Below are 12640 nucleotides of genomic sequence, written 5' to 3' on the forward strand. Positions count from 1 at the left end.
AAATAAATAAATAAAAGAATACTGATATTCTAGGGCACGGGTTCTCAAACTACCGCCCGCGGGCCACATGCGGCCCGCCAAAAACATGTATCCGGCCCGCTGGTGTTTTTGCCGCCGCTGCCTGTTGCTTAGCAGCTGACTAGTTTTTTTTTAAACTACAGTCCGGCCCTCCAACGGTCTGAGGGACAGTGAACTGGCCCCCTGTTTAAAAAGTTTGAGGACCCCTGCTTTAGGGCCTAGAGTCCAGGGGTGGGCAAACTTTTTGACTCGAGGACCACAATGGGTTCTTAAACTGGACTGGAGGGCCAGAACAAAAGCATGGATGGAGTGTTTGTGTGAACTAATATAAATTCAAAGTAAACATCATTACATAAAAGGGTACGGTCTTTTTTTTTTTTAGTTTTATTCATTTCAAACGGCCGGATCCAGCCTGCGGGCCGTAGTTTGCCCACAGCTGCTCTAAGCCATGGTTTGTTTCCCACTGAGTCTCATCTTCTCTTTTCTTGTGTTCTTCCTGCAGACATTCATGCCCAGGAAAAGGCTACTTTGGGTCCCTCTGGACCTTTCCTAAAAAGAAGATCCCTGTGCACTAAATGAGTTCCAGAAGCAGCCACTGAGGCTTCCATAGCCCTCTTCCATCAGTTGACTTTCACCAGAACCCCTACTACTCAGGATGAGTGGCTTCCTCGCCTCCCTGGACCCCCGGCGGGTACAGTGGGGGGCTTCCTGGTATGCCATGCACTCCAGGATCCTGCGCACCAAACCGGTGGAGTCCATGCTGGAGGGAACAGGGGGCACCACAGCACATGGTACCAAGCTAGCCCAGGTGCTCACCACCGTGGACCTCATCTCACTTGGCGTTGGCAGTTGCGTGGGCACAGGGATGTACGTGGTTTCTGGCCTGGTGGCCAAGGAGATGGCAGGACCTGGTGTCATTGTGTCCTTCATCATTGCAGCTGTTGCATCCATATTATCAGGTAAGGGTCTTCGTGCAGCAGAAGGCCTGTGGAAAGCATGCTTACAGACCTATTACTGTTCATCCCACAGTTCTAGAGTATTTAGTGGTGAGATGCATGAAGTGACAGAGAAGTGGTCTTCATGCTTCCTTTGTGCCTGGACTGCCAAGAATTCAGGGATAAGTTTTGGTTCAAATGTAATAACTACCTTTTCTACTGCTTTTTGATACAAATAATTGTTCTGGTGCCAAACCATCTCCCAACTTCTTATTCCCTGTCATGTCCATTGGAAGACATGTCGGTCCTTTTATAGGGGAGGGGAGTGAATACAGCTAGGATATCATTATAAATAAAGGATAGGAAGAATAGCAAAATAAGTCAGTAAATCTGATATGATTAGGATTTGATGAACCTCAAACTGGTACTATGACTCCCAAGCAGGAGAAAACCAGGCTAGAAATACAAAGCCATTGTGAGACTTACAAAGTACATCTTCCACCACAGACTGATATTCTGCAGAGTCGCTTTTCTAGAGCTTTTCTCTCCTGGAGGAAGAATCATAAAACTCATTATTTGTTGGGTTTTTTAAATGAGATACCAGACTTAGCATTTATCATCTGTGAAATGGTTTTCCTATTTCCTTTCCCTCCTCTTCTTTTGAGTTGTGATCCACACAGTACCTTCCCAGAATGCCAGAGACAGGTCAATGGACAACTTGAACAAGAAGGAAAAGGAAAGCATTCTGCTTCTTGATAGTTATAATGCAAAAGCATGAGGTAGATCATGTGGTTCAATCCACGAAGGGGTGGATGTCATGTTCTTTTCAAATATGTCATGAGAAGTAGGAATGCTAACTTATATTGGGAGGTCTGTGAGCTAATACATACCATCACAAGTTATGCATTAATTTTGCATATCCCGACTACATGGTCTTCATCCACGTGAAATGCACAGACTAGAAACATGCAACCAGAAAGTTCACTGGTTTATATTTGACACCTTTTTTATTTGATGAGGGAAATATTTCCAGACTGATTTTATCTGTCTCCTGTCATGGCTTACTTCCCTGTTGGTTTTATCGCTATCTCCTTTTCTAAAGTCATCCTCTAATGTGTATGAATATCCCAATAATTGAGGTTCTTACAGAACAAAGGATTTTTCCTTATAGATGAAAATAAATTATTCACCTAGATAAATTTCATGAATATTTGAAATTCTGTTAACCTGATTGCAATCATTTTCAAACTTATTTGGCAAAAAAAAATATATATATTTGGGAGACAGTGCCAGATTTTTACCATTAATTTATAGATTTAAAAGTGTTAGCATATAGAGCAGACTAGCAATAGTAGGAATAAAGGCAGACATATAACCAGAGGGCCCTACAGAGACTATAGGGCAGACAGCTAAGAGTCCTTCCCAGTTAATGCAGGCTGCACATTCTCCTCTGGATTCATCCTATTATGGCCCACACCCCCAAATCATGATGGTTCTCGTGAATGAATCACCCACATCTTTTCATTCATGATGCTACATTACATTTAGAAGCCAAGCAGGCCCAGTCCCATACTGGGAGCCTACCCCCGTCACAGTGCTCGTGGGCGCTATATAACCTAGACATTTCTACTGCTCAGGTGGACCTAAGATTGGACCAGTCATGTTGTACTGTAGTCTGTGCCAAGAGCCCTGATTGTGCACACTTCTTCCAACTTTGCATTCAGTGAGGTCATGTGGTTAACTTGATCCTCACCTCCACTGGTGCCACATCAGCCACTACTCTTGTGGATACACTCTGGTATTGTCATCACCTAGAATAGTTCTCTGCCTTCCCAAGTCTGCACCTGGGTGAACAAGAGCTCTTGGGAAAGGTTACTCAACCCCACAGAGGAGCACGCCACAAAGTTAAGGTCTCCATCCGCCTTCTGCTGAGCCCATGAGTTATTACACTTGTCCTTTATCAAATCTTCTCATTAATTTTTCTGCACTTTCACCGCTCTCTTCAAGCCCTGCTCAGTTCATCTCTCTTCCCTTAGAGCAGACAAACCTTAATACCTCAAATATATCTGCAATGAGCTCCTTAAATATTCTACCACCAAATATGTCCCTAGCAATCACCCACACTTGCCACTTTTCCTCCAGTTTCAGAGGGTAAAATGTCCTCACTTTCAGGACAACTCAATTCTTTGAGCCCTTAACCCCATCCTTTTCTGTTCTCAATAATCCCCTTCTCTAATTGTGTCCTCAACATCTCCTTGTCAACAGGTTCCTAATCAAGTCTCTCTCGTCCTAAAATATAATTCTTTCTAGGCTCACATTCTCCTCTAGCAACTTCCAAGGTTTCTCCTCCCCTTCTCATTCAAACTCCTCATTGATGGCTCTTAACCTCTGATTCATCCCTCAACCCACTGCTCTCTGGCATCTGCCCTCACCATCTAATGAAATTAACCTTAATGAGGTCACCAATGGCATCCCCTTTGCCAAGTCTTATAGATATTTTTCAGCACTTATCTTATATGGAACTCTGCCATATTTGACAAAATCATGCCATCTAAAGATATTTTACATTCTCTTGACTGTGTGAGAATATAAAGTTCTTATACTTTATATTCTTATAAAGTCTTCATGATTTCCCTTTCTCTACTTGCTCCTTAAATGTTGGTGTTTCCCACTCTACACTCTCTGCAAGATGATTATGTCCTCTCTCATGGTTTCAACTTCCCTCAGTATTTCCATGCTTATATCCATTCATATCTCAATCATATACATATCCTCCAAGCCTCAAACTCTACCAAACATTTCTATCTGGATGTTCCAGACATACCTCAATTCAACATGTTCCAAACATATCCTCTTCCTCCAAACCAGATTCATTCATTCTCTCTCTCTCTCTCTCTCTCTCTCTCTCTCTCTCTCTCTCTCTCTCTCCCTCTCCTCTCTCTCTCTCTCTCTCCTTCGCATTCCAGACAAAAACCTTGGTACAACCTTTTCTGCTTCAGCCCTTTGCATTCAATTACAAGTCCCACCAGTTTTGCCTACTACATAGTTCTTAAACCAATCCTCCATCTCTGTTTTCTCTGCCCCTGCTCTGAAGTCTCTATTAATCAGAACTCTTTTCATTTAAAGACACAGTAGCCAAACACAACCAATCAGAAATGTATTGGCTCAATGGCTGGATCTAGGGCTTCATCTTTATAAATCACAACCTGAAGGAAAAGACATCCTCACCCAGTGTTCACATATAAAATATCAGTGAAAGATTCTAGTTGGCTTTTCTTAGGTCATGTGTTCACCTTTATATTGCTAGAATAGGATAAACAGAGCTAACACCTTTGCTGATAGATGCCATGCCAAAGTGGGGAAAATCAATCACCAAGATTTGTGGTCATAAATTGGAAAGTGAGTTAGTCTCTACTGTCTGCACTTACCTCCAGGATAAATAGCTGCTTGGTTACAAGAGTGGATGGAGTAAATGAAAAGTTGGAATTAACTAGGTTTAGCTTTTTCCAGGCAGAGAGAAAAAAAGCAATGAGGTTAGGAGTGCTTTCTAAGGCTGGAACTAGTGCAGGACCACACAATATAGGTTGGAAATGAGAACATGAGGGTAGTGGTGATTCAAAAGAAGTGTTAAGATCACTGGAGATTGGTGCTCTCAATGAGTTCAGAAAATCATTGAAATAAAAATATTGAGAAAGTGTGCTAGAGGATAGAAATGAACTTGAAGAGTGGGATGTTTGAAATTAAGATGTCATACGTGGTACAGTAATCACTAATGTTAATTTGAGACTAGAACTGGCTCAGCCACAGATGACCTGTGAAAACTTGAGCAAGTTTCATAACTTCTCTGAGCCTGTTCTCTACTTTGAAAATGGTCATAATAATACTTAACTTCAGAGAGTTGTGAAGACTAAATGAGATACCTGTACAGTGCCAGGTCAATGCCTGACAGGTAGCACCAAATAAATGGTCATTACTATTTTGTGCCAAACTCTGTATTAGGAGCTTACCATATATTATCACATTTAAAACTCATAATATCTCTTCAAGGTAGGTTTTATCATCTCCAGCTTTACATGTGAAGAAATTGAAATTTAAATAATAGAACCTAGATTCAAATTTGTTGTGCAAATAGTGTCTTTCAGCCATGACTACGAATTTAAATCATTTGACAATTTTTTTTTTTCTGAAACATGGACTGGAGAAGGGGGTGGTCAGCTTTATTTCCAGTTCTTTTTTCACATCATTAAAATTAAACCTCAAGAAGAATACAGATCTAATTGACTCCTAAGTTCATGCACTTTCTATAATAACTCTTCAAGCTCATATCTAAAATGTTTTTGGTAGAGATTAAATGAACAGTATGCGTACACAGCATTGGTCCCCATCCCAGTGCACAATACCGCTAATTTTTATCATCTACACATAAGAAACAGTTGGCAAAAATATAATAAGGTAGAGTTCAATAAAGATGTTTTGGGTACCCATCATATACCAGTCCTGGAGCACTACCAAAAATTAATAAGAAATTGTGTCTACCCTAGAGGACCCATAGCTTATTGATGGAATGAACACCAAACCTGACAAGTAACCATGGCATAATGGTACTAATAATAGTAATAGTAGTAGCAATAACTACCATTTGTTGAGCACTTACTGTGTACCAAAAGAGTTCTAGGTACTTAGCACATTACTTTACTTAATTCTCACAAAACCCCCATGTGATAAGTGGTGTTATTATCCTCCATGAAAGATGAAAAAATGGAGGCCTCTGAAAGGTTTGGTAACTTGTTTAAGACTACTGCTTAGGAGGTGGCAGAGCAAGAAACAGTGAAAGTAGCCTGAGCCCACTTCTTAATCACTTTGCTATTCTGCTACTGTATTAGCAGATTCAGGTTAGGTTTAATTGCATACAGTGGAGAACTAAAAATGAGAGATAATTTCCCATATCTTTTATGTAAAAGGAATCTGAAGGGAAGCTGCTATCGGGGCCCACAGTCCCAGCGGCTCAGGCTGTTTGATCCTTCTGCTCTACCATCCAGATGCTCGGCTTCTATTCTCCGGGTGACCTCAGAATCCAAAGCAGACTGGAGCTCCAGTCAGTATGCCTGAGTTCCAGGAAAGAGAACAGAAAGTTGGGGCAGGTCACTTCTCACATTTCTGTCCCCTTTATAAGAATCTTTCTGATAAGTTTTGTCCTGTAACTACTACTTACGTTGGCTAAAACCTGGACACTTCTCCATAGAAAGTGAGGCTAAGAAATGTAGTCTTCTCAGTAGGTATATTGCCAACCCCTGTATTTCAGAGGTTCTGTTGATGGGGAAAGAAAGGAGAAGTGGCTGTCATGCCAGATTTATAATGGATGCATAACCCTAAGCCTTCCAGCTTGCTGAGGTCAATTTGTCCTGAAATGTTTAAGTAAAATTGGTTCTGATACCTAATAATGCACAATTAGAAAATCTAGAGCCCTTTAATAAAACTATGGAGTTGTGAGTCTTACTTTTCTCCTAGTTTTATAAACCCCAAATCTCTGTTTCCATGGAGTGTCTGTCTCTACTCTGCATTTCACTTCCTGATAACCCTTTCCACCTCTTCATCCAACCAGATGACACCCCAATTCTTCCTCCCCCGTGTATCATTGAGGCAAGGTTGTATGTTCAGTGGACTTTATTGAAAGTTTGGGCCAGAGATGGGAGATGTAATGCAGTCCATTCCAGCAGACAGCAAGCTTACAATTGAATATAGGACACTCCAGTTCTTCCTGCCCTTAGAGAATGTCCACCAACCCTCTCTTCTTGGCTCCTGCCTCCAGCCCCATTGATGGGCAGCCTTTCTCCCTCAAACTCCTTAGCCTGCTTCCTGTCAAGCTCTAAGACTCTTGTCCATATCTTATCCAGAGAGGTTTCCTGTCTCTATCTCCCTCCAAGTTCATCCTGGCCATTTTTCAAAGACTATCATCTCCCAAACAGAATAGTCCACCCAGATAATTTACTAAACAAAACAGGTGCTTAGAGGAGGGATTTGGGTGCCAAGCCAAGAAGATTAGATATCATTCTGTAGGCACTGAGAAGCTCAGTGGCATGACCAGATCTGTACTTTAGTAACAGTGGGGAGAGAAGAGAGGTGGAGAAACTGGTGATATGCATATTGTATGGAACAGGCAAGAGATTATGAGGCACTCGGCCCTAACAGTGGAGGAAAGGAGGCTTAGGATAGAGAGGATTTGAGCATGGGTGGGTGAAGTAGGCTGAGGGGGAAAGGATAAATGCTCTTTCTAGCTGAGAAAAGACACATAATAAATAAGAATGCCTTTGAAATAATGTCATTAGAGTAACAGATTTACAACACCATTCTGGTGATAGAAAATGAGCATAGAAACAGAAAACTCTAGTATAGAGGACCCTCACGGAACACCTCGGAAGAGAGTAAACTAACTGGTGTGTGCAGGACACTGCATGCAGTGCTATCATGTTGCACCTATTTCGATGCCACCAACCCAGTGAAGGGAGGGGTAATTTTAGTTCTGCTCTCAGATGAGGAGCCAAAGGGTCAGAGGTTAAAGTAACTTCCTGAGAGGCAGGCAGATATTTCGTTGCGGAGCCAGAACTGACATCTCAGTCTGTAGGACTCCAAAACCCATGGCCTTCCATTTCAGCAAGCTGCCTCTGAGATCTTTAAGCCAATATTTCTCATTAGAGGTGGATTAATAAGTTGCAATCAATGAGAAGGGTCTAAAAGGCAATAATAATCACACCAAGTAGTATTTTTTTGGCACTCTTAGTCTGTGGTTCAGCACTAGGGTTTATAATTCATATCTCCTGCCATCCTCATTTGCTCTCTAGCATCTCTGATTCATCATCAGGTAAGCCCATGGTAACTGAATCCCTAGGGAGGTGATAAGGGGAGCAGAGCCCTCTCAAGCAGGTGCCTTTCCCAACCTCCTCTTTGGGCTGGCTCTGGGGACCTTCACAAAGCTTAAGCAGAGTCTCCCCATTTCAGTATCCATCTCAGGTTGGATTTTTCATGACTGAGGAAGATTTCTAAAGATTCTGAATCTATGTAAGCTGGTCTTGTGAGTTTCCTTGTTTTGTTTTTAAGAACAAACCATTTTCCCCTCATTAAATTGAAATCAGATAGAGAGGTGAACATCAGGAAGGTTGGTCTTTTAGCAACATTTTACTATTCATTCCACAAATTTGCATTGATTGGTTCCCCCAGAACATATCTAAGAATTGCTCTTAACCATACTGGGAGGTGGAAGAGACAGAAACATTGAGAGGGCGTGGGAGGAAGTGCAACGGTAAACGGATGCATGCCAGTCTTCAAGCCTCCGGAAGACAGGAACTCCAAAATCATGTCCAAATAAAACAGCTTCTTGTTGAATTCTTACTAATAATATCAGCTACTCCTGATGTTTGTAAAGTCTTTAGGTCAGAACTTATTAGCACTCAATAAATGTTGACATTGTTATTATTACTATTGTTTTTACTATTACTAAGCAAATACTACTGTGCATACAATCACCTTATTTAATCCTCCCACCCTCCCTGCTAGCTGGATATTAGTGCTTTCATTCTATGGCGAATCATAATGGCTAAATCATTGAGGACTTAGAGTGTGCCTGGCACTAGCTGAACACCAGGTGCATAATCCTCCCAACAGATCCTACAAAATATGTGCCATTATTATACTCACTTTGCAGATGTCAAAACTAAGGCTCATAGAGATTAGGTGGCTCGTTCAGGGCCATGTCAGTGTCAAAGGCCAAGTCTAATTGAATTCTGCCTGGCTCCAGAGATTGTTACCCCCACGCTGCTTCATGCAGACACCCCTCAAAATTCAAAAACTCAACAAAGGGAATCAAATGAGTCAAGGAAACCTTCACTCTTATTGGGATTTCAAAAGATCCTGTTACTCACTGTATTCTATTGGTTAGAAGAACACTTTTTTAGCTCAAAACTTCTGTAACCAAGGTCATGGAAACGACTTCTAAGTTCAGTGCCTTTCTGGTACCTGTCAGCAGTGAGAAGGGTGTTGTGAAGTGCTTATAGCTCTTCTATCCAGGGCTGATTGACAGCCCTGTAGAAAGGATGTCAGTTACCAGTTCAGAGAAGGTGAGCACATTGTAATAGAAACTTGCCAGTTTCTAAAATCGCTTATTGTCAAAATGAGTTTCCTCCAGCAAACCCAGGAGAACCTGGGTTTCTTTTACATCTTCTTCAGCCCTTTGCAGGGTGGACAGTGAATACCAAGAGCACCTGGCGTGCCTGCGGGAGGGACTGGCCACCTGCTCTGGGCTCAGTGTGACAAAGGTGCTGCAGAACACAGGAAAGGACTCTGAGACAAAGAGCTTGGCATCGATGCACAGAAACAAGGCAGGCACACCTGCCATAATTGTGATCGCAGCAAGAGATAACAGGGCCTGGGTCACAAGTCGGGACACCTGAGATCTAGTCCCAGCTCCGTCCTGCAGCAGCTCGGGGCAAGTCATTCACATCTCTTGGCCTCAATTTCTCCCTCTGCAAAATGAAGAATTTGGAATTTATTGCCTGTATGTGTTAGGCCGTGGTCGGCAAACTGCGGCTCGCGAGCACATGAGGTTCTTTGGCCCTTTGAGTGTGGCTCTTCCTAAGCCTTAGGAGTACCCTAATTAAGTTAATAACAATGTACCTACCTATATAGTTTAAGTTTAAAAAATTTGGCTCTCAAAAGAAATTTCAATCGTTGTACTGTTGATATTTGGCTCTGTTGACTAATGAGTTTGCCGACCACTGAGTTAGGGTAATAAAAAAGAACCCAGATAGAGGATAGAATTGTAAAGAAAGATCCAATGTCTCAACTCACCCCCGACCCCCCCCCCCCCCCCACACACACACACACATATCAACCCTCTGTCGCAATTAGTCCCTGCACCTGATCTTCAAGCCCTGCTCTGCCATTTACAACTTGTGTGAATTGGGAAATTCACTTAACCTAGAGCTTCCAAAATTACAGATGTGCCGCAGTGTTGATTCCTCGGTCCCCTGGGCAGCTGGAAGATGGCAGAGGCCCCAGGCTAGTCCACTTTACCTGTGAGCAGCCTCACCCCTTACACATGACCACCTTCCCATATCCACACAAACAGTATCATTACGTAGGTGTATTCTGTCAGGTGGAAAAGTTTGGAAAGTCCTGATAACCTGTCTAGATCTTGGATTCATCATCTGTAAATGGAAATATTATTAGCCCCTGCATCATAACCATCTTGTAAGATTAAAATTGTGTATAGGAAGTGCTTATATAACCAGTGTGCATAGCAAATGCTCAGTAATGTTTGCTCTTGTAGTCACTCTGACCACTACGATTGGCCAGGCCTCCAACCTAACAAGGCTAGATGTGTCCTTAGCACAGATGAGCATTCCTGGTTTATATTCTGAGGCTTCTCGGTGTAGACCCAGCAAAAGACCCAGCAGGCCCGCCTCCTACTCTCGCTTTCTCCAGAAGAACCTTGTGCGAAGAGTATGCTTTTACTTCTGAAAGTATTTTCCCAAAAGGAATTGTCATCTCTATTGGACAATCCCCTTCCAAAAGGCTGTGCTTCAAAACATACAGATAGGCCTGCCACAGAAAATAAGCAAAGAAGCCTGATAATAATGACAAATTGTGATTAGTGCTATGAGGAAATTAAATAGGGTTCCATGACAAAGCACTGTCTCTGAACAAGTGATATTTAAGCAGCCACAACTCTGTGCAGTAACATGGGCGCTAGAAATGAGTAAGGCACAATGCCCATGGAGCAACCACTTGAGACAGGAGTGCTGATGGAAACACATAAAGAGAAGTTATGCCAAGCACCAGCCCTTGCCTCAGACACCTGATGCAAGGCAGACTTGGTGCATAGAGTCTAACTGGCCAGCCATGGCAGCTCAGGAGCTTTGCATGTGCCAGGCCATCTGCTCTGAACACTCATGCCCCTCCTCTCCTCACATTGCTAAGCCCAAGGGCTGGTACTAAGGGACTATGACCATGAAGGAAATCAGGGAACTCCTGGCAAATTCCACTGGCCCTGGTGAGGGTGTAAGATCACCAAAGCAAAAGGTATACACAGAGAAAAAAGCTAAGGGCAGAGCTTTCTAAAATGGCTATAGACAAAGAGGAAAAATAAGAAGCAATAATGGAGAAAGAAAAAATGTGGGCAGAGCCCAGCCAGTGTGACTAAGTGATTGAGCATCAACCATGAACCAAGAGGTTGCCAGTTCGATTCCCGGGCACATGCCTGGGTTACAGGCTCGATCCCCAATAGGGAGCATGCAGGAGGCAGCCAACTGATGATGTTTCTCTCTCATGGATGTTTCTGTCTCTCTATTCCTCTCACTCCCTCTCTCCCTAAAAACCAATAAAAATATATTTTTTAAAACTGTAGGCAAAGAGGTAGGAAGAGAACAGAAAGAACAACTTACACAAGGAAATGAAGGGGTAAGCCCTGGTGTCACAAGCTGCAGAAACACTCATATAAAGCCACCCCAGTGATGACAGCCTGTGGATTAGAAGTAGCAGTTTCTGGGAGGTAGTGTAGATAGCCATCATAGTGCAAAGGGTAGGGTTGTATGAAGAAGAGGGGATAGCAAGCAATGGAGGAATCTGATTTAACAACTCAAGGAATGCATTCATCTTGGAGATAACCTGTGCCTGTGCTTTATTAAGTGGCTGTATATGTGTGAAAAGCAATTATTTGTTAACTAGAGGCCCAGTGCATGGATTCGTGCACCGGTGGAGTCCCTCGGCCTGGCCTGCAGGGATCAGGCTGAAACCAATCTCTGGATCTGGGGTGTGGATGAAGCAGATTCAAGGCCAACAGTGTCCCAGCAGCAACCTAATCCTCAGCCAATTCCTCAAGGAATTGGGCTCCCTCCTCTAATAGTTGGAGCGTCTGCCCTCTGGTGGTCATTGCACGTCATAGCTACCAGGTGAACAGTCAAACAGTAGGACAGTCGCTTAGGCTTTTATATATATAAACTAGAGGCCCAGTGCACAAAAATTTGTCCACTCGGAGGGAGGGAGGTCCCTCAGCCCGGCCTGTGCCCTCTCGCAGTCTGGGACCCCTCAGGAGATAACGACCTGCTGGCTTAGGCCTGCTCCCAGGTGGCAGAGGGCAGGCCCAATCCCTAGGTGCAGCCCCTGGTCGGGCTCAGAGCAGGGCCGATTGGGGAGTTGGGGCGCCGCCCCCTGTCATGCACAGAGCAGGGCGATCGGGAGGTTGTGATGCCACCCTCAGTCACGCTCAGGGTAGGGCCGATTGGGGGGTTGGGGCACCGTCCCCTGTCACACTCAAGGCAGGGTCGATGGGGAGGTTGTGGCGCCACCCCCTGTAACGCACAGAGCAGGGCCAATCAGGGGGTTGGAGCACTGCCCCCTGTCACTCACAGAGCAGGGCCCATCAGGGGGGTTGTGGCTCTGTACCCTGTCACGCACAGAGCAGGGCCAATCAGGGGGTTGGGGTGCTGCCCCCTGTCACACACAGAGCAGGGCCCATCAGGGGGTTGGGGCGCCACCCTCTATCACCCACAGAGCAGGGCCCATCGGGGGTTGGGGCACCGCCACTCTCACACTCAGGGCAGGGCCGATGGGGAGGTTATGGCTCTACCCTGTCACACACAGAGCAGGGCCCGTGGGGGGGGAGGGGGGTGTGGGGGGGCGCCGCACCCTGTCAC

At 44.1% G+C, this 12640-nt stretch overlaps 1 protein-coding gene across 1 annotated transcript in view; it reads left to right on the top strand.

The window, feature by feature from the left end:
* The window catches only part of SLC7A14 (solute carrier family 7 member 14), a 101280-nt gene that overhangs the window by 44812 nt on the left and 43828 nt on the right, over positions 1–12640 (top strand). The window contains exon 2 of the mRNA XM_036347130.1: positions 521–977. Within this exon, the coding sequence (XP_036203023.1) occupies positions 674–977 (304 nt within the window). The 5' untranslated portion in view covers positions 521–673. The remainder of the gene's footprint in view (positions 1–520; positions 978–12640) is intronic.

The sequence above is a fragment of the Myotis myotis genome, unplaced genomic scaffold (assembly GCF_014108235.1).
Source record: "Myotis myotis isolate mMyoMyo1 unplaced genomic scaffold, mMyoMyo1.p scaffold_m19_p_2, whole genome shotgun sequence".
NCBI classification, from domain to species: Eukaryota; Metazoa; Chordata; class Mammalia; order Chiroptera; family Vespertilionidae; genus Myotis; species Myotis myotis.